The following is a 22,569-nucleotide window of genomic DNA, read 5'->3' as shown; positions in this document are numbered from 1 at the left end:
CTCAGAATCTGTGAATATGTTACTTTACATGGTAAGAGACTTTGCTGGTGTGATTAGTTAAGGGTTTTAAAATGGTCAGGTTATTCTGGGTTGTCCAGATGGGTCCAATATAATCACCTGGGCCCTTAGAAGCAGAGAACCTTTCCCAGCGGGGGTCAGAGTGAGATAGGATTATGGAAGAAAGATCAGAAAGATGCAGCATTGCTAACTTGGAAGACAGAAGGGGACTAAGCCAAAGAATGTACGCCCTAGATGCTGGAAAATGCAAGTAAACAGGTTCTCTCCTAGAATATCCAGAAAGGAATGTAGTACCTTGATTTTAGCACCAGTGAGGCCCCCATCAGACTTCTGACCTAAAGAACCGGTAAGATAATGACTTTGTTGTTTTAAGTCACTAAATTTAATCTGTTACAGAAACAATAGAAAACAGATATACAAACTCTAAAAGGTATTTTGAGACAAATTAGGAGATTTAAACAAGGACTGGGTATTAAATGGAGTATTAAGGAATTAATGTTAATTTGTGTTAGGGTATAATAGCAGTATTTGGGCTACCTTTTAAAACTTTTTGTTAGAGACAACATAGTGAAGTATTTATAGTTGAAATGATACAATGAAAGCTGTGATTTGCCTTAAAATGCTGCCCCTTTTCCCCTCAAAGGTGGGGAATATGTAAGACATTAAAATTGGCAAACGTTAGTTAATTGTTGAAGATGGGGGCTCATGATACTATTCTATTACTGTGTATACTTGAGGTTTTTCATAGTAAGTTTTTTAAAGAAAATTGAATTAAGAAAAAGCACCTGAACACTACAGAACAGCACTGTCCCAAATAGTTTTCTCTGATGATGAAAAAAAGGTTCTGCGTCTGCACTGTTCAATGCAGCAGCCCCTAGCCATGAGGCTGATGAACACCTGACATACAGCCAGTACAACTGAGGAATTGAAGGTTTCGTTTCATTTAACTTGAAAGAAGTGAATTTAAATAGTTCCATGTGGCTAGTGACTACCATATTACACAGTGTAGCTCTAGACATTAGAAGGGAGCCATGTTACCTCACTATTAGAATTCAAATAGGTAAGCTCATGAATCAAGACAGTGCCACATCTGTTATTTTTGTCTGCCCAGCCTCTCTTTCCCTTTCTCACTAATAGTACCAGCTCTTAACCTCCTCCCTCACTCCTGGGAATCTTCTGTATTGGTAAGTGAAGTAGCTCCCTCGATCAGTTATGGATGGGAACCCTAGAACTGCTATCATGTTGCCTTGGCACACTGAGGTTCCTGAGAGAATAAAACCAAAATTAGGATAAAGATGAACAGAGTCTTGATTCTCAAGTTCTTACATCCAGTCAACCGTAGGGAATCAACTCCATTTCTACTTTCCCTTGTTTCAGTCGGATAATCCAATAAATTCCTCTCTTCTGCTTAGATTGTTGAGTTAAGTTCTATTGCTTGCAACCTACAAGGTCCCATTAAAAAACTTAGTGTCAGGGTCACTAGCAAAATAGTAAGATTAATGGCACTGCTTCAGGCTGAATTGTAATCCCCTGAAATTTGTCATGTTGCAGCCCTAACCCAACCCTCGTTCCCATCTGACTATACTGGAGACAGGGCTTTTAAGGAGGCTATATTAAGGTTAAATGAAGTCGTTAGGGTGGAACTCTGGTGCCCCTATAAAAAGAGGAAGAAACAACAGAGCTCCCTTAGACAAGTAGACACAGGGAAAGCAGCTATCTGCAACCCAGAAGAGTCCTCCCTCATCAGACCCCAACCATGCTGGCACCCTGATCTCAGACTTCCAGCCTCCAGAACCTGAGGAAGTGAATTCTGTTGTTTCAGCTGCCCAGTCTGATATTTTGTTACAGCAGCCCTAGCTAAGAGGGGTACCAGGATAGCTCCCCTAGTGCCAGTTATTACCAGTTCTTTCTTCAGGGTGAAGTACACCCTGATTAGCAAAAATAGCAATACTGAGATGTCACTATTCCACTTGCATTCTTGATTTCAGCTTAGACAGGAGAAGAGTAGCTTTTCAATGGTTCTTCCTTTTTTTTTTTTTAAAGTAGGCTCTGTGTCCAATACAGGGCTTTGAACTCATGACCCTGAGACCGAGAGTCACAGGCTCTACCAACTAAGCCAGCCAGGTGCCATGGTTTTTATTTTTTTAAGTAACAAAAAAATCAGCCCAGCTATCTTGAATCTCAGTATCAATTCAGGGGGATTATAAGAATATAGAAAAAAGGGGCACCTGGGTGGCTCAGGGGTTAAAGCCTCTGCCTTCGGCTCGGGTCATGATCTCAGGGTCCTGGGATCGAGCGCTGCATGGGGCTCTCTGCTCAGCGGGGAGTCTGCTTCCTCCTCTCTCTCTGCCTGCCTCTCTGCCTACTTGTGATCTCTATCTGTCAAATGAATAAATAAAATCTTAAAAAGAAAATATATATATATATATATACATATAGGAAAAAAAAAGTCTTTAGTGAGATTAAACAGCCAGAACCATATTACTAGTAATGAGGAGAAAAAGCTGATAAATCACATAGTCAAATTCAATTATTAATCTAATTTTCCACTTTATTCCTTGTATCAACAGATTAAGAAAGTGAAATTCTCCTACATGCTGACTTATAGATGTTTATAAGCACCACACAAACACTGTTTCACAAAGAGTAATATTCAGTAATCCCTTTAAATGCAGTTTTAATCTTTATTTTAAACTAAGCGTAATAATTTAATACAATAAGCTAAACACACACAAAACCTGTATATGCTGAACTACAAAAGTGGTTTCCATAGCCATATATGGTTTAGTCGAGTACACGTTTCCACAAACAAGTACTAACAAATAGGTTAATAAAACACTATCTCAAGTGCTTACCTTGCTATCAGCTTTTTAAGCAATACCATTCCTACTACTGAAAGCATTTATTTTTAGAAGCTTTAATGTGACCTGGGAAAATGAGTTCCCTTAAAATTTGACAACTAGTACATTATAAGCCCAAAAGGTTTTAAATCAAAAGCCTTCCAATACGGAAGAATTCACATGAAACTTTTAGTTTAAAAAATTAAAAAAAAACTTCTTGTAAAGAATACTAAAAAACAAATATCTTAGATAAACATTCCTACAAAAGACTGTTATTTTCCTGTATCATCTTCTCCTTTAAAAAAAAAAAAGCAAACCAGTTCACTCTCTTTTAATAATTAGATCACTGTAGTCTAAAAACTTTAGAATACATGAAACATATCTTAGCAATCATAGTCAAAGGGGTCCTATAGATTTCATATATTAAACAGCTATGGTTTAGCCTACAATGGCACAAATACACCCAATACATAAATACTACTTCATCATTTAAACAGTCAGTCAGAAGGAACTGCCTGGTTTGCAAGGTACTTCAACTTACATATGGCCATTAAAAACCCAGTAAATAATTCAAATACAGTCATATTAAGGGCAGGAAATTCAAGGCTCAAATATCACTCTAAAAATGAAGACATGAAAATAAAAGCTGAAAAATCTGTTTCTCCATCTTGCATATATACATGGCTAGAAACTGGAACCTCACTGTGAAAAATATACAGTTATTACATATGGCTTCCCCAGAAGATAATGAAGCTTCAGAAAGTACAGGTGTCAAGATCCATAGTTTGCTTCATCAAATGCTTTTCTAGCTCGTTTCAATTCTTCATTCATAGTAAGCAAGTCTTTAACCCTAGCAAATTTCCTTGGGTCCTTTCGAATCAAGAAGACGATATCTTCAACTTGTACCCGACCTTGTCTTCCAATTGACATTGCCTTGTGAGTCTATTACAAAGAAATAAATTAAATTAAACAAATCTAATATTTTACTCTTTTAATTTGCATTTATTTAATACCAGTAAGTTTGAAGATTTTCTCTTCTAATTATTATAGCTATTCATTTGTGAATTGTCTTTCTATTCGGGTCCTTTTTCCACTTTCTACTGTGTTATAGGAATGTTTCTCTTAATGGTTCATAGACATTTTTTAATACTAAAGACATTAAAACTATCAAATCTATTGAGGTTTCTTTTTTGATCTGTGTAGCTTTTGTCTTCATTTTTATAAAATAATTCTATAATTTCTTTAAAACCGCACACTTCATTGTCTCAGTAGTTGAGAAATAGTGGTAGGTTTTCTTAAATTCAAGAAAGTCTCATCTCCTATCATATATTCATCTTGTACAGAAACAAAAGTCTGGGGTGCCTAGGTGGCTCAGTGGGTTAAGCATCTGCCTTTGGCTCAGGTCATGATCCTGGAGATCCCAGGATGGAGCCCCAGGTCGGACTCCCTGCTCAGCAGGGAATCTGCTTCTCCCTCTGCCCCTCCCCCTGTTCATTCTCTCTCCTGCTCTCTCTCTCTCAAATAAATACTTTAAAAAACAAAGGTTCATCATAGCATTATTTCTAATGACTAAAAAAGGGGAATCTAAGTAGTAAGGCATTAAATAAATTTGGGCACATCCAATCAATTAATATTATGAAGTCATTAAAATTATAGAGTGTTATGCAAAGACATGGGGGATAGAGTTCTACTTAAGTGAAAAAGCAGGCTCTATGACAAAATATACTGTATGATTTCAATTTAATGAAGTTTAAGAATATGTGCAGGGGCGCATGGGTGGCTCATTGGGTTAAAGCCTCTGCCTTCGGCTATGTCATGATCCCAGGGTTCTGGGATTGAGCCCCGCATCAGGCTTTCTGCTCAGCATGGAGCCTGCTTCCCCCTCTCTCTCCCTCTGCCTGCCTCTCTGCCTACTTATGATCTTTGTCAAATAAATAAATTAAAAATCTTAAAAAAAAGTGTAAAAAAATAAGAAAATACTCACCAAAATCTCAGCATTAGTTTTCTCTAGGTGGAAGGATTATAGATTTCTATTTTCTTTCCTGCATGTTTTTTTTAAAGATTTTATTTATTTGAGAGAGAGAGACAGAGAGAGCATAGAGGGAGAGTGAGAGGGAGTAGCAGACTCCCCTATGAACTGACAGCCTGATGTGGGGTTTAATCCCAGAACCCTGAGATCATGACCTGGGCAGAAGGCAGATGCCCAACCAACTGAACCACCCAGGTGCCCCTTTCCTGAACATTTTTATACTTCCTAAATTTAATAAACATTATTTTTATAAATGGAAAAGAATGTTTAAAAATGCATACTCTGACACAGGAATTTTACTTCTATTATTCTGTATGAAAGAAATAATCCACAGGAACACAACCAAATTCAGTATTTCCATCCCTGTGAATATATCCAAGGAGATGGGAGGAAATTTCATGAATATGGTCGTTCAAAAGTATCTATTCACTTAATAATCCATAAGTAACTGAACTTCATTTAACTACTAAAATAACTGTGATTAGAATATAGGAAGTATGTACTGTAAAATTTTAAGTAAAAAATGTTTACCATGATTACCACTATGTAAGCATTGCATACTTTTTTCTAAAGACTTTATTTACTTATTTGAGAGAAAGCATGAGAGGAGAGACAGAGAAGCAGACTCCCTGCTAAGTAGGGACCCCAATGTGGAATTTCCAGGATCCTGAGATCATGACCTGAGCTGAAGGAAGAGGCTTTTTTTTTTTTAAATTTTCTATTAACATATAATGTTTTATTTGCTTCAGGGGTACAGGTCTGTGAGTCATCAATCTTACACAATTTACAGCACTCACCATAGCACATACCCTCCCCAATGTCCATAACCCAACCACCCTATCCCTCCGCCAGCCCCTCAGCAAGTCTCAGTTTCTTTCCTGAGATTAAGAGTCTCTTATGGTTTGTTGAAGGCAGAGGCTTAACTGATTGAGCCACCCAGGCTCAATCACTATATACATTTAAATAAATAGTGGAAGGAGGAAACTTACATTAGATGATTGCATTATGGTTATTATTTTTAAATTTTATTCAAGGATCGTATAATTATGTTCTTATAAATAAAATTCAGGAGATGGGAGAATATTGTATGTGTACATATGTACACGTGTATATCTTTACATATCTATGTATCTTTTTTTTTTTAAGATTTTATTTATTTATTTGACAGACAGAGATCACACGTAGACAGAGAGGCAGGCAGAGAGAGAGGAAGGGAAGCAGGCTCCCTGCTGAGCAGAAAGCACGATTCAGGGCTCGATCCCAGGACCCTGGGATCATGACCTGAGCTGAAGGCAGAGGCTTTAACCCACTGAGCCACCCAGGCGCCCCTTCTATGTGTTTTTAATGATAAATAGGAATTGGTAACTTCCACAAAAAGGCACTCAAATGGGTAAGATTATTTCAAAAGGATGGCATAGTTCTAGTCTTAAAGTTAGAATTTCAGATATATTACTCAGTTAACTAAGACCAATTACAAAAAAATCTTACCATTTCAGTGATGAACTCTATGACAAGGTCTTCAAGTATATCCACTGACTCAGTATAAGGATTCTGGTCATCCCCAAACCCATACATCATACATCGCACTGTAAAAGAACAATCATTTTTGTTTACTTGAACAAATTTAACAATTTACCAATATTTTTCTCAAATTATAAATGGACCAAGATAGAGAAGATACCTGTATGAACATATTTACATTGTGTCTGCAAGTATGGACTTAGATGTAAGGGATTTTAACCACAATCTCATAACCAACTATTCCTACCTGTCCTTCCCTAGTAGGAACTCCTGTTCCCTTCCAGCTACAAAACCCTGACATCAATATTCTTTCCCTAACCTCTATTACCTATTTGCCAACAACCCTGGAATAACTTGAATTAGGAAACTCCATGGCAGTGAAAGTATGAGTACCAATGGCTTAGTCCTCACTGGGAGTGTTCTGTGCATATATGGTGTAGGGTGAGGGGAGGGCAGTGGGGGCACTGGAAAAGAGAAGGCAAAATCTTTCTGATACCAACATAGGGAAAAGGACATGAGAGAAAGTGCTCCAATTTCTTCTTATATGAAGAAAAGAGGAATCAAATGGAGAAAGCAAACTATGTAGAATCTTGGTATTTCATATTTCATTCTCCAGATCAATGAATAGCTAACATCTGAAAGAACCATAGAAAATGCAAAAGAGAAAAAAATTCAATACAGAGTAATAAAAAAAAACCCCACCTCATTTAATCCTCACAACAACCCTTTCCAGTAGATACTACTATTACCCCTATCCCATTTAGGTGAGAAAACTGAGGCACTGAGCTAAGTGATTTATCCAAGGTCACACAGATAGTAAAGAGATAAAGCCCATGTTTGAACACAGCTGATCTGGCTCCAGAGTCTATAGTCCTACCCTCAACAGTATTATACTTCTTGGGCTTAAGCCAGATGAGATCTGGATGGATTATCATCCCATGAATCCCCAGTTAGTCTATGGACAGGCTTTGAGAAATCCTTGAACCCTGCTGAAATTATATGCAAAAATTTTATATATTGTTTGTGTGTGTGGATTGTTCTGCAAAGAATAATCCATTCTTACCAGATTCTGAAAGGGGTATATAAATGTTAAAACAACAACAATAACAATAACAACAAAAAACCGATCACAGGTTGGAAATGTTTTGTATCTTGATCTGAGTGGTGGTTATAAGAATATGTAAAAACATAAAATTCATCAAGCTGTTCATTTAAGACTAGTACCATTTAAGTATAGTAAAACAACAACAACAATAACAAAACCCTAGAATACTTCTAAAGGAAGAAATGAGTACATTAAGAGTAATTCTTATTTAGGAGAAGCAAAAGCTGGTCAAACTGAAAGGAGTATTAGGTACACCAGCCTAGGGGGGAAAAGAAAGGGGTGATTTGGAAGTCAGGCTGGGACAGAGATATCCCTAGGATTTAAACTGGCAAGAGCCTATAGGTCCAGATACACGGGTACCAAGCAAACACAAGAGCCAACATTTTTTCTCTTGGGTTCTGACAACTTTTTTGCCTTTTCTTTTTTGAAGTAATTTCAGATTTAACAAGAGTTGCAAAAATAGTACAGAGCTCCCAAATACCCTATATCCACGATACCCTGAGATGTTAACATCTTACAGAGCCACAGATATTTATCAAAACTAAGAAGTTAACACTGATACAAGTACAGAAGTTACTCAGATTGTACCAGTTTCTCAACTAATGTCCTTTTTCTACGTCAGGATCCCACACTATTTAGCTATTGTGCCTCCTTACTTTCTACTAAGCAGTGACAGTTCCTCAGACTTTTCTCATCTTTCACGACCTTGACACTCTGGAAGGATATTGGTTAGTGATCTGGTAGAATGTTCTCCAATATGGGTTTGTCTGGTGTTTTCTCATGATTTGACTGTGGTTACGCATTACCAGAGAGGGTACCATAGAGGTGATGAGCCCTCTTAATACATCAGATCAGAGGTACATGATGTTAATACATATTACTGGTGATACTGACTTTGATCATTTGGGTAATACTTTAGACATCACTTGTCTGCCAGGATTCTTCATTGTAAGCTTGCTATTCTGCCTTAAATATTTAAGGAAGATACTTTACAATTACCATTTTGGTGGGTGTCATTCACTAGTATGTATGTAAACTGTATTTGGTTAAAAGGGTTTGTAAAGACACCAAAAAATGTCAATGAATGCTTTGAAACTTTGTGTTACAGTAGCAAAAAATTTTTTAAAAAGAAGGTTTAGGAGAACAGATTTTGGCCAGAAAGGTCTATCAAGATCTAGGTAAGACAAGGAGAAGGTTGTGAAAATTCCGAATTCTTATCATCACAAAAATAAAGCAATCCAAGTAGAACAAAGGTTTCTACTAAGAACTAACAATGCAAACATCACTCTAGGATGCTCTGGTGTGGAATCTCCTTCTTAGGCTGATGTAAGAAGTAAAAACACATACAAATGTAGTAAACAGTATCAAAGGTGGATTAAGAGTGGTCAGCTTTAGATGAGAAATTGACATGGAGGATCTGAGTCATTAAAAAAATAAAAATATAACCTACTAACTGCACATTCAAGAGCATTTGGGAACCACTTGTCTGATCCAGCATAAATAAACCATATATTCACGTGTTGTCTCATCTGTCAATACTCAGCCACAACTATGTGTAAAGGACACAGGATGGAGAGCCCGTTGTCACAGTGCCTTTCAGGGGGTGACCTTAACCATCACTAGGAACAGCAGGGCTCCCTCTTGCTGCTGCCAAAAAGAGTCAAACATGTCTATTGAGGGAATGCGCTACAGAACAAATACATTATAATCTCTATTCCACTGTCATGTATTACACTGTTCATCACCTTTCTGTCTTGTCCAATGCCTTAGTCCAAAGCCCCAACTTAATTCTTTACTCTTGGCACCTGTCCCACAATCCATGAAAGCCTTTGACTTGTAGTCAAAGGAGTTCTGCTGCAATAGTAAGGGACAAAAAAAGTAATGGAGGTAATATTCTAAGGCCCTGAATTGAAACACTAATCACATTTCCTCACTTAAAAAAAAAAGAAAAGAAGAAAAAAGTGTATACACCCACCCACCCACCTACACATATATAACTTGGGGTTAGGATCACTAGTATCTACGATTCAGAAGTTAATGAGAATTTTATAAGCAAATCAGAGAATACTGTCTCCACAGAGAAACACATCCAGAACATTAATCTACTTTGAACAGACGTGTCCAAAACTTTTTGTCTGTAATTAAATTGTTGTCAAATATTACTTACATTCTTTAGAAAAAAGTCTCTTCCTTTTACCCTGTCCGCCTTCTGCACCTCCTCCAATTTCTTCATTTTCTTCCTCAAACTATAAGTTAGAACATATATACAGAAATGTCAAGCACTGCATTTGATTTTTAAATAATTAACATTAATTTTTTTCCATTTTCCAACACTGATATCATGCCAGAAAGCCTAAAAAAAATCATGAAATCTGAGCATTTGGGGAGCTTTAAAGACTATCCAGTCCGACTTCCCACTCACGCAGGAATGGCTTCTACAATGTCCCTAAGAAATAATCCTACTGCCTCTTCTGGAAGAGTTCCAATGGCCAAATTTTATTATTTATTTTTTAACCAACTAGGTAGCCTATTACTACAGTTTTACTATTAAGAGTTGGTATTTAAAACAAAGGGGTTGGTATTGAATCAAAGTAAGCAAAAGTAGTATTTACTAAGCACTGCTTATACAGAGCTAGGAACTTTCCTCAAATAAGCCTTAACCCCATTTTATGACAAAAAACCAGGCTTAAAGTCAAGGAGCTTGCTCACAGAAACAGAAATTTTGGAATCCAGATTCCCTAACTTTCGGTCCATTATTTTCCTCCAACTTTACAGTGAGCATATAGTTCTGTTACCAGCGGCAGTGTTCGTTGCTAATGAGAGCTAACAAATACTAGCTTGTCCTCTGATGACTGTCCAGGCGATTCACACTGTCTAGCAAATACAGACCCTAAAGCAAAGAACAACGAGCCACCTCTCTACTCTTCTTAACGTCCTGCCCCACGTACTAAGAGATGAATCCGAAGGGAAAGGCTAGCACGGTGTGAAGTCCCCGAACTCTCTCGAGTGAGTTCGCTAAGGAAAATCTCGAGTGATTCTGAACTCAGGCTCTGCTTCTGTACCCCAGAGAGTGAAGAAAAGAGTGGGTTGGAACGGTGGTGGTCACTCACAGTAGGATCTTCCTCTTCGTCTGCCATACCCCCAGCCAGCCTACGTGGCTCCGCCGCCTCGCTCCCAGCGGGTTTTACTATTTCCTCTGCCTCACTTCCGGTGACGCGCCGGGCGGGGCGGGGCCTAGTCGGCCCGTGGGGCGGGGCGGGGGAATACAAGCAGACTAATAGCAGACGCCCGCGGAGTTTAGGGAGAGCGGCGTGGGCTTTAGGCTTTGTGGTCAAGATCACGATTTAATAAACATTAGCAAAGAAAATGAAATCGTGGGCTGATTGGTGTGTATCTTGTTGTGGCCCTGAATTGGCCTCTACATCTCGAATCACCGGTTCCTGTTTCGGGGCTGTGAAGCTCTGCGTCATTGGGGGTGCCGGGGTCCTTGGGCTGCCCCAAGAGTGTATTTACACAATTTTAACAATTTATAGTTACACTGTTATGAATTGACAAGTACTACACGGGTTATTGGATATGTTTTTCTTCGCTACTAGTTTTTAAGAGGAAAACACCACCCCTTAGACTGAGGATTAAATATTGTGTTCAGAACAATGAGAAAAACCAATGGCATTAGAAGGCTGAAGCTAGGGATATCAGATGTTATGCATGCAAGACATGATGCCACACAAGGAAAAGTCCCACAATGAATGTCCTGCTAAACATTCATGCGAATGAAAAATTTTTCATTATCTGAGCCTAGAACTTAACTTTGTTAACATATAGACACAAAGCATGTCCTATGCTCTCAATTTATATTTAATTTTCTAGGAATACAACTGTGAGATAATATAAAATACATATAGTGGTCTCTGGTGCCAGTTCCTGGCAAAGAACTCCTAAAACCCTTGAAATTTCCTAAGTGATAAGAGCATAAGAGCGTCTTTTGTTCTCATGAGGCAATTCAGGGTGGGCTCCTGGTTGGGGCTGGTCACCAGAAAGACCAAGCCATGATCAGGAGGTTGGAGTTTTCAGCCCCAGCTCCCATTCTCCAGAGAGTGGAGGGAGGCTGAAAATGTAGTTAATAATTGATCATGCCTATACGATGCATAAGAAAAATCCCAGTAGTACCGGATTTGGAGAGCTAACAGGTTGGGGAACACATCCGCCTGTGGAGAGAATGACATACCTCCAGCTCCACAGGGACAGAAGCTCTTCACTTAGCACCCTCCCAGACCTCACTCTCATCATCTGGCTGTTCATCTAAGTAATATTTCCCTGAGTTCTGTGACCTGTTCTAGCAAATAAATCGAAAGGGGAGGAAGTCATGGGAACCTCTGGTTTGTAGCCAAGTTGGACAGACATATGGGTAACCTAAAGCGGGAGGCAGTCTTGTGGGACTGAGCCCTTAGCCATGGGATCTAACACTATCTCCAGGTAGGTAGTGTCAGAATTGAGTTAGATTATAGGACACCCAGCTGGCATCACAGAACGTTTGGTGTGGGAAAAGAAACCCACATTTGGTGACCAGAAGTGGAATGTTCTTTGTGAAAATAAAGAAGAAAGACACAGGGAGGAATGAACTGACAGTTTTTCCCAAAATAGTAAGTACCCTAAAACTGAAGGGATATTGTACTTTCTTTTGTTTGGAACTTACCAAGAACTATGAACCATTTCAGGAAATAATGTCACCATCACTTGTAATAATTTGAGTAGACCAAGGACTGGAGTCCTTCTGCATTTGTAGCTCCTGCATTCATAGTCATTCTACAGATAGGTGCAAGCATCTGAAATCATTTTACCCTCTAGTGTAGTCATGCCTGAGCATTCATATCTTGAAACACATATTATAATTCACAATCTATATTTTATCTTTATATTACAATAGGGCATTATATATTATTTTTAAATTATTGGATAGTTAGGTATATTTGTTATTTGTTGTCCTGTAATAAATTATCCCTAAATTTAGTGGTTTAAAACAAACATTTATCACACATTTTCTGTGGGTCAGGAATTAGGGTGCAGGTTAGCTGGGTGCGGTTCAGCTAGCTCAAGGTCGCTTATGTTGCTGGCAGGGTGTTTGGCTAGGACTGCAGTCTTCTCTGAGGCATTAATGGGGAAAGATCCACATCCCAAATCACTTACATGGTTGTCCACAGGATTCAGTCCCTTCAGGTTGTTAGACTAAGGGCCTCAGTACTTCACTGGCTATTGCCAGAGGCCTCCCTCAGTTTCTTGCTACATGGTCCTCTCCAAATGGCAGCTTACAACATGGCAGCTGCTTCTCTCAGCACAGATGAGGGAGAGAATTAGGAACACCCAAGACAGAAATCACAGGGGGTTTTTTTGTTATTGTTTTGGTTTGGTTTTTTTGTTGTTTTATGTTGTTGTTTTGTTTGTTTTTTGGTAACCTAACCCTATAAGTGGCATCCCATCGCTTCTGTCCTATTCTATTTAAGAGAATTCAATTAAGTGCAGCCTACAGTCAAGGAGAGTCAAGGTATACTACACAAGGATGAGTATACCAGGAGGCAGATATCATTGGAGTTCTCTGAGAGACTGCCTACCACAGTTCATATGATCTGTGAATGTCATTTCAGAATAATAAAGGAGACATAATACTTTTGTTATCTAAGGAATATTGTTGAGTCTGATAGGGTTGAGAATTGCTGTGTTAGATAGTGATGAAACTCTGGCCTTGTCCGGGAGTTCAGGTAAAAAACATTCAGAGTGTCTGTTATCAATGCACAGATAAAATGTACTGGGTGTACACCAAGAAGTATTATGCAGCAATCAGAAGTAGTAGATTGATAATGTGGATGGAGCTTAGAAACATAGAGATAAATTTAAAAAGAAACACAATGAGATCTATAATGTAAATTAAATATAGAGACACACAAAAAGTAGATATTTTACAGGAACAAATTAAAAAAACATAGACATAAAATACATTGAAAGGTCGTGGGGCAATGCACATATAAGTAACAGGTGAAGGACTTTGGAAGGCCAATTATATTAGTATGTCATGAACTGCAGAGCATCAATAATTCAGCCTTCTGAACCTGAGATCCAAAATATAAAAGATTTAAAAAATGCAGTTATGAGCAGAGCAGAAATAAAGCACAGAGAGTGAAAAGTAATTGTATGCTTCAATGAATTGTTTCAGGTGAATTACCAGAGCCACCAGAGCCCAGTTTGTTAGGTGGGGCTGCAGGAAATGAGGTTGGAATGAAGCTGGAGTTAAAGTGTGAAAGGCCTGGCACTCTCTTTTCAGAGACTGAATTTCACACTGCAGAATTCCTGGGAGGTCTTTCAGCAGAAGAGACACACGACCCTATCTTTAAAAAAAAGGGGGGGGGGGCGCCTGGGTGGCTCAGTGGGTTAAAGCCTCTGCCTTCGGCTCAGGTCATGATCCCAGGGTCCTGGGATGGAACCCAGCATCGTGCTCTCTGCTCAGCAGGGAGCCTGCTTCCTCCTCTCTCTCTGCCTGCCTCTCTGCCTACTTGTGATCTGTCTGTCAAATAAATAAATAAAATCTTAAAAAAAAAAATCACTTCAGCAGGGAGACCTAGGATGAGAGATGATTAGAACCTGAATTAAAAAGAAGGAAATTTAGGAGGTAGAATTTACAGGACTTCGTGTCTGAATCAATCTGAGAGCTACGGAGAGAGAGGTTTACATCCAGATGGATGGAATGTTATTAATATAAACTGGAAAGTAAAATGGGAAAGCTATAGGGGTGGGGGAAGAAAATGAGCTCAGTTTTAAGAGTCTAGAGATGTCCTATAGACAGACGGACATGTAGACCTGGAAATCCACAGAGAAATTAGGACCAAAGAAAACAGTGTGGAAGACATCAACACAAAGGTGACAGTTTAAAGACTGCATAGCAACTAAGGCAAGAGAGAAGGGCGGCACAGAGCAGATACTTAGGAACGGTACATCAAGAAACAGAAAAGACGGGGCGCCTGGGTGGCTCAGTGGGTTAAAGCCTCTGCCTTCGGCTCGGGTCATGATCTCGGGGTCCTGGGATCGAGCTCCGCATCGGGCTCTCTGCTCGGCGGGGGGCCTGCTTCTCTCTCTCTCTCTCTGCCTGCCTGTCTGCCTGCTTGTGATCTCTGCCTGTCAAATAAATAAATAAAATCTTAAAAAAAAAAAAAAGAAACAGAAAAGACATGGGCGCCTGGGTGGCTCAGTGGGTTAAGCCTCTGCCTTCGGCTCAGATCATGATCCTGCATCAGACTCTCTGCTCAGCAGGGAGCCTGCTTCCCCGCCCCCCACCCCCATGCCTGCCTCTCTGGCTACTTGTGATCTCTCTCTCTGCCAAATAAATAAATAAATAAAATCTTAAAAAAAGAAAGAAAGAAACAGAAAAGACAGACAGAATGGTCTAAGAGGTAGTGTTGAAAGAAATTTCTAGACCCACAATGGAGCCTTTCCTGCCCCAGATCCATATCAGCAAATGGAAACTCAATTGCTCTGTTTGACCAGAAACGCAGCATATTCCTTAGCCAATCCCCAAATGCCAGGTCAATTCTGGGCTTTCTTACTCCCAACAAGGTTGACTACCAGCCAGCTAATCCGATATATTCATTTTTCTCTTTCTTTTTCTTTATTCTTTATCCTATAAAAGCATTGTGCCTTCCACCCCATTTTGCAGTTCTCCAAGACTGTCCGCTTCATGAAGTATTCAAATCCAAGGCCTTTTCCTAAATCTCTTTAATCATTTTGAACAGTAGGAAAAGATAAAGAAGAAAGATGAGGAGGAAAAGTACATATTTTGAGAGCTAAAAGAGAACATTTTTCAAAAAGAAGCAAGTGGTCAGGAATGCTCTATGCCACAGAGATTAAGAGTTTAAGAGATTTAAGATGAGATCTTGGGTCTGACAATTAGGAAGTGGTAGAATAATCTGGACAAAATAGTTCCAGGACAATAGTGAAGACAGAAGCCAGATTATAAGAGGTTAAGGAATGAGTGTATAGTTGGACAGTGAAGGGTAGAAAAACAAAGAGATGAAAATAGCCTTAAAGGGCAGTAGGATCAAGGAAAGTGGTCTTTGAATAAATGATTACCAAATGAGTAAAGCTGTGATTCTGTGCTGGACGCTTAGCTAACTGCTAGAAAAAGTCAGGTTTTCATTATGGGGGGGTGGGGGGGGAGTGGAATGAGCTTCTAAAGGAAAGGTTAATGACAAAAGAGATTTGTTCCCGAAAGAATGGAGTCAGCACAGAGGCAGACAGCAGTAGCTGATAGGAGGGAGAAGTAGAGCTGAGTTGTGGGAGAAAAATTTGGACAGAAAGGCAGTGGGGGAGACTATCAGAAATGAGAAAAACAGGGGGCTGGGTGGTGGGCTTGAGGCATGTATTAGGATGGGATAGGAGAAGGCAGGCAGGTAGTCCCAAATACCCCAAATCCAGGAGAAGCTAAGTAGTCTCACCCTCACTCTGCTCCCACCCTCCACCCCACCCCCACTCCTTTCCCTCCATCCTAGTATACAGACTTCTACAGTGCCACTCCCTGTTTGGGGCTGAGTGAGACAGTGTCATTTTTTTTTTAAAGTGGCTTTCAGAATTTCCACAATAATCTTGTGCGGTCTTAACCATCTGCTTCTTTACCAAAGAATGCCTGTACCCTTTGGTTAAACTTGCAGGCTCTGGGGTCAGATGAGTCGGTTTTAAAATCCTAGCTGTACTTGGGGCACCTGGGCAGCTCAGTCAGTTGAGCGTCCCACTCTTGCTTTCTGCTCAGGTCATGATCACAAGGTCGTGGGATGGAGCCCCGAGTTGGGCTCAGTACTCAGCACAAAATCTGCTCAAGATTCTCTCTCTCCCCCTCTGCCCCTCCCAGTACCTTGTGCAAGAGTGCCCACACTGGCACACACAAAGACTCTCTCTTTCAAAAAAACCCAAAAAATCCTAGCAGTACTACTTACCAGCTGTACTATTTTTGAGACAACTTACTTGACCTCTTAATACATCCCTTCTTTACCTGTGAGATGGAGATAATTTACTAACCTTCTAAGGTTATTAGGACACTTGGATGCGTTAACACCCAGAAGGTGCTTTGAACTGTACCTGGCATGTAGTCAACATTCTGTGTCAGCTGTTTTCATTTCAGAACCTATCTTTCAGCAGCATCTTCTGCTGTTCTCCTTCATGAACTCTACATTCCAGTTCCACAAGACCACATTCAATTATTCACACAACAAATATTTCACAAGCACCTGAAATATGTGCAGCACTGGTAATGGACTGTGGATAAAATGGCAAACATTGAAAATACACAGTCCCAAGCTCATGAACCTTACAGTGTAGCAGGGGGACATGAACTGAATAGATACTGTATGCTCTAATAGTTTATGATGGGGAAGACAACCCAAGAAGGTCAGAGATGCCTTCCTTGAGCTGGCAGGGTTTGAGCTGAGACCTGAGGGATAAACAGAGTTAGCCAGTGAAGGAGAAAGGCAAGAGCATGCTGTATCCCCAAATTTATCCTGTGCCTTCCCATCTCCATGCCTTTGATCACTTTACTCCTTTCCCACTAGAATACCTTCTTATTGGAATGCTACATGTGCCTTTCCAGCCCAGCTAAAATCTCTGCACCTCCACTAAGCCTCCCCTGGGCTCTCCAGCTGAAAGCACTTTTTCCTTTACTCTCCCACAACACTTAATTTTCATTTTCTTTCAACATTTCTCACTTTCTCTTGTATTTTCTGGTGATTTATACACACAGCTTATCTTGTCTACTAAATCTTATTAAAAACAGAGTCTGTTTCTCATTCATCTTTGAGCTCCCAAAGGCTAATACATTCCTTAGGCTCTGAAGTCCTGGAATAAATATTTGTAGCATAAATTAATGCCTGTTTAACATCCTTTTTCAAATACGCTGTAATTCAAATGAAGCTATTGTTGCAAGCTGGCCCTTTGGGACTGAACTTACTCTTTGGTTAAACCAGAATGCCATTGTCATGGTCCCCATGACTGATTAATGTTCACCACAGTGACCACAACAACCCGAACAAATAGGCCACTGTTCTTGACTGACAGGTGTTTGGCAACAACTGCCTGTCTTCCAGTGCTGGCTGAAATGAACTGAGAAGGGACTGTCTGAACTGAGTTCCCAGTCAGTGGGGCTCTATTTATTCCTTGCAGTTTGGCTGCAAAAGCCCGAGGCCCAGGCTTTGGCCTGATGGAAGGCTATATGGTGTTTTCCAGGGTGACAGAGACACTAATGCTTGGAACAAAACCATCAAAGATTAGTATCAGTGGAAAGCATCCCAATTTGAAGCAGTATGAAAACAAGGGGAAGGAGCTCTGAAGTCAGACCGACCTGGGTTTGGATCCTAACTAGCCATTTGATGTGACCCATGTGCCTTCTTTGAGTTTCAGATTTCTCATTTGAAAAATATTCTGCAGGGGTGCCTGGGTGGCTCAGTGAGTTAAAGCCTCTGCCTTCGGCTCGGGTCATGATCCCAGGGTCCTGGGATCGAGCCCCACATCGGGCTCTCTGCTTAGCGGGGAGCCTGCTTCCTCCTCTCTCTCTCTCTCTGCCTGCTTCTCTGCCTAATTGTGATCTCTGTCTGTCAAATAAATAAATAAAATCTTTTTTTAAAAAAAGAAAAATATTCTGCAAAAGTTATGAAGATCAAAGCTAATGTCATTATATACATAATGCCTGTGCTCTATTAAATGTGTTCATTCATCTATCTTCTCCAATACAGTTTGTTCTCGAGGGCAGGGACTCATTTTTGCCTTTATTCCTGCAAAATCTAGCAAAGTGCTTAGCACATAGTAGACACTGGTTAATATTTTTTAAACAAATGATTAAGAGCAACAGTAATAACTAGCCTTTATGGAATGCTTACTTCATGCCAGGTATTGTTGTAAACAGTTTGTTTAATCCGTCAATGACCTTAGAAAGGAGCAACCAATACAACCCAATTTTACAGAAAGAAAACTTGAATTTAATTTTTAAAATATAATATTTGCTAGACTCTAGACAAAAGATATTGTATTTGATATATTTTTGTTGTTGTTTGTTTTGCTTATTATGTTAAGCAGAAATCCTGCAATGAAAGGTACTATATTTGCTAGACTCTAGACAAAAGATATTGTATTTGATATATATATATATTTTTTTAAAGATTTTATTTATTTATTTGACAGACAGATCACAAGTAGGCAGAGAGGCAGGCAGAGAGGCAGGCAGAGAGAGAAGGGAGGAAGCAGGAAGCAGGCTCCCTGCTGAGCAGAGAGCCCGACGCGACGCGGGGCTCAATCCCAGGACGCTGGGATCATGACCTGAGCTGAAGGCAGCGGCTTTAACCCACTGAGCCACCCAGGCGCCCCTGTATTTGATATATTTTTTTGTTGTTGTTTGTTTTGCTTATTATGTTAAGCAATTTTTAAAATATAAAATTCTTGGTATAACAGATCTTGGAACAAAAGTCTGGTGAGATTCGTTTTATTCGATCAAAAGATAAACTACTTTATAAAACCTGGAAAAGAAAAAGTGTGGTAGAGAGAGAAAGAAGGACATAAATATAAGAGTGGGAAGAAGGAGTAGGAAGAAGAAAGACACGTAGAAAAAAGAAACAGAAATGGGCAAATTCTGAGCAAAGTATAAAATAACTACTTAATCAAAATAAGATACTGTGGTCTATCACTGTCCTTTGAAATAGTAACTAGCCAACTAATCAATCACTCTTCTCAGCTCTTCAACTGTCATGTCTTTGTCCTTAAACCTTATTTGTAAAAAAACAAAACAAAATAAAACAAAAACCTTTATTCGTAAATTCTGAGAATGACAGGGAAAAAGACTTATCTTTCAGAGAGTGACAAAAATTGGAATGGTTTTGAGGCGCCTGGGTGGCTCAGTCAGTGAAGTGGCCAACTCTTGATTTCAGCTCAGGTCATGGTCTCAGGATGGTGGGATGGAGCCCTGAATCAGGCTCCGTGCTCAGTGGGGAGTCAGAGTCAGCTTGAGAGTCTTCCCTCTCCTTCTGTCCCTCCCCCTGCTTGAGTCTTCTCTCGCTCTCTAAAATAAATAAATAAATCTTAAAAAAAAAAAAAAAAAAAGGCGTGGTTTCCTTCTAGTACAAAATGAGGAGATAAAGTTATCACCAAAACAGCAAATGGCATGAGCAAAAACTGTGAAAGCAAACGGTACATTTGAAGAACACCGAAGTCTTTTCAAAGCTGGAAGCTTAAAGTCTACCACAGGGAGGACAGTGGAAAGTGCTACCGGAAGGCCATGAATAGCAGGGTAAGGAGTTAAACAATATTTAGCACCCAGTGCTTGCTGTTATGGGAAACAACAGTTGTGATTTTGAGCAAAATTTTCTAGTCCTCAGTTTAGAAGACCAGAACTATTGCTTGAGTGTGACACTGGGTAGTTTTACCCTAAACCTCAGTTTATCTCCAAAATAGGGTAATAAGGCACTTGTGAGGATTAAATAGGATCATACAACAAGGTGTGGTAGCTTTGGAAATGTCAAAACATTATATAAATGTAAGTTTTCACTACTGGAGGATAAAACTGATGTTTAAAGAAGACTGACATAGTAAAATCACTAACATGATGGCTGTGGGATTAAAAAGGGAAAAATCTGGGGGCACCTAGGCGGCTCAGTGGTTTAAACCTCTGCCTTCGGCTCAGGCTATGATCTCAGGGTCCTGGGATAGAATCCCGCATCGGGCTCTCTGCTAAGCAGGGAGCTTGCTTCTCTCTCTCTCTCTCTCTCTGTCTCTCTGTCTGCCTCTCTGCCTACTTGTGATCTCTCTGTCAAATAAATAAGTAAAATCTTTTTTTAAAAAAAGGGAAAAATCTGAATGACATCTTGAAAAAAGTTAATTGACTCAAAGATAACTGACAAATTTAAACTTTAGTGATTGGGGGAAAAATATTAATCATAGAAACTGGGAAGTCGGAGGGGAATTGCATTTGGCTTTTAACATTTCAGGTATCAGCAGAACATCTATTAGAAATTAAGATTGGAACTTGGCTAGGACATCAACTTAAGAACTCTGCAAAGAGCTAGTAGTTGAAACCATGAACAGAATAGGTCACCAAGTGAGAGTAAATAATGAGAAAAAGAGGGTGTAGGTTTCTTAGGAACATCTGTATTTAGGTGGAAAAACCTGAGTAAAGACAACCATTAGGTGCAGATCAGTGAGGCTAGCACTGTTCAATAGTAACCAAAAAAAAAAGGAGAAATTTTTTAGTTGAAGGTGAGCTACATGATCAATCCAAATTAGTAAACATGAATTTATTTAGGACTTGGTTTGGGCTCTCTGGGTGCAGGGAATCAACAGTCAGTTGCTAGTGATATTATTAGTGTTGATGCTGATTTAGATAACAATTGATGAAAAATTCAAAGGCCAAGACAATTACGGATTTTTATGTTGTTTTGCATATATGCATAAATATATCTGGCTTTGTCTTAGGTTTTGTCCTTTGTATCTTCCTCCCAACGTCCCCCCCCCCCCCCCGCCGGCATTTCTGTGTATTTTTGCAAGGAGTCTGTCTTGCATCAGACTTCTTGTGGCTTGCCTTGCTTCTCCACTTCAGCTCTTAGAAGGAGACATTTTGGGAGCTTTTTTTCCTGTAACTAAGGGGCTGCAGTCAGCAGATGACACTGCAACAAGAGGGGCATTTAGTTCTTTTAGGACCTTGTCAAATCACTGGTAACCTTACTTAAAATTTCGGCCTCCGAAGATTGAGTTGCACTCTCGCCACATTTTTTTTGAGAGACAGAGCGCGGGCAGGCATGGGGGTGGGCAGAGGGAAAGGGAAACAAGCAGACTCCCCAGTGAGCAGGAGCCCCACCCAGGTTCCATCCCAGGACCCCAGACTGTAATCTGAGCCCAAAACAAGAATTGGAGGCTTCAGCGACTGAGCCACCCAGGCGCCCCTTGCGTTTTAATAGAGTTGTGCCCAATTAAAGATTTTGAATTACAAAATGCAACCTGCGGCTTTGTCTCCTCCACTCTACCCCCATCATTAGGCTGTAGATATCTTTCCTCAGCTTGTGAAAGTCTTGTGAAAAGCGTTGTCTTGATATCCCCGATTTCTGGTTAAACTGTCCAAGGTGACCCCAGAATTCAGCTAAATACTACAGAGTATTGAGCATCTCCTGAAAGTTTAAAGGAAAATCCACAGAAACAGGCACTTATCTGTATGTTTCCCGATAGAGTGGAGATTTAGGGTCTGAAATATGTGACTTGTTTCTGTTACAATGTTTCTTACTTCATTCCGAGAGTTCAGACGGAGCCTAACTATTCTGATTCCCATAAGGAGTAAGAAAGAAGTGATAAAGTGATGTAGGTCAATTATTTCTCAGTAAAACTGGAGAAAAAATTCTGGCATACCCAGTAGCAAAAGGGAAGAAAGAAAGAAGGAAAATAAAAGAAGTAAAGGTAAGAAAGGGCAGCGAAGCAAAAGCAAGTCTGGAGGTCTCATGAGCCCTGCTGTCAAGACTTTCCTTTTTTTTTTTTTTTTTTAAATTTCTTAAGATTTTATTTATTTGACAGACAGAGATCACAAGTAGGCAGAGAAGAAGGCAGACAGAAAGAGAGGAGAAAGCAGGCTCTCCGCGGAGCAGAGAGCCCGATGTGGGACTCGATCCCAGGACTCTGGGATCATGACCTGAGCCGAAGGCAGAGGCTTTAACCCACTGAGCCACCCAGGTGGCCTGTCAAGAATTCTCATAATTGGAATCCCAGGACCTTTCCGTCGCAGGAAGGTTGCTGCTCACACACACACCAGCTGTCACAGCGCAGAAAAAAGTGCAAAGCTGCAAGTCTTTACCTATCCAAATTCACCGACATGAACAGGTCAGGTTAGGCCCCCGCGCTACTGCCGCAAAGACACCCAGAAAAATGTGGTTACCATGGCCACTTCGGAAGCCTTCCGGAAGGCCCTCTTCTCACGCGTGTGTACACAGCAAGCACCGCCCATACGAGTCCCCTAGCTCCGCAATCTGCTAGCCACTCCTGAGTGCATTCGGCGCTCG

The 22,569-nt window shown here is 40.1% G+C and overlaps 1 protein-coding gene across 2 annotated transcripts; it reads right to left on the bottom strand.

Annotated features, from left to right (window-relative positions):
• Nucleotides 1-2,546: 2,546 nt before the first annotated feature.
• TAF13 (TATA-box binding protein associated factor 13) lies at nt 2,547-22,517 on the bottom strand. 2 transcript variants are annotated; one of them, XM_080803014.1, is made up of 4 exons: nt 22,446-22,517; nt 9,681-9,759; nt 6,376-6,473; nt 2,547-3,800 (listed from the first exon to the last, which is right to left on the bottom strand). In XM_080803014.1, exons 1-4 carry the CDS (start codon nt 22,512-22,514, stop codon nt 3,630-3,632), a joined length of 417 nt encoding a protein of 138 aa, XP_080659140.1. In that variant the 5' UTR covers nt 22,515-22,517; the 3' UTR covers nt 2,547-3,629. The 2 variants fall into 2 exon arrangements, with proteins under 2 accessions (XP_080659140.1, XP_080659141.1); XM_080803015.1 differs by lacking the exon at nt 22,446-22,517 and adding an exon at nt 10,624-10,710.
• Between the last annotated feature and the right edge of the window lie 52 nt (nt 22,518-22,569).

The sequence above is a fragment of the Martes martes genome (assembly GCF_963455335.1).
Source record: "Martes martes genome assembly, chromosome: 4".
Classification (NCBI taxonomy): Eukaryota; Metazoa; Chordata; class Mammalia; order Carnivora; family Mustelidae; genus Martes; species Martes martes.
This window is presented reverse-complemented; position numbering and strand designations above follow the sequence as displayed.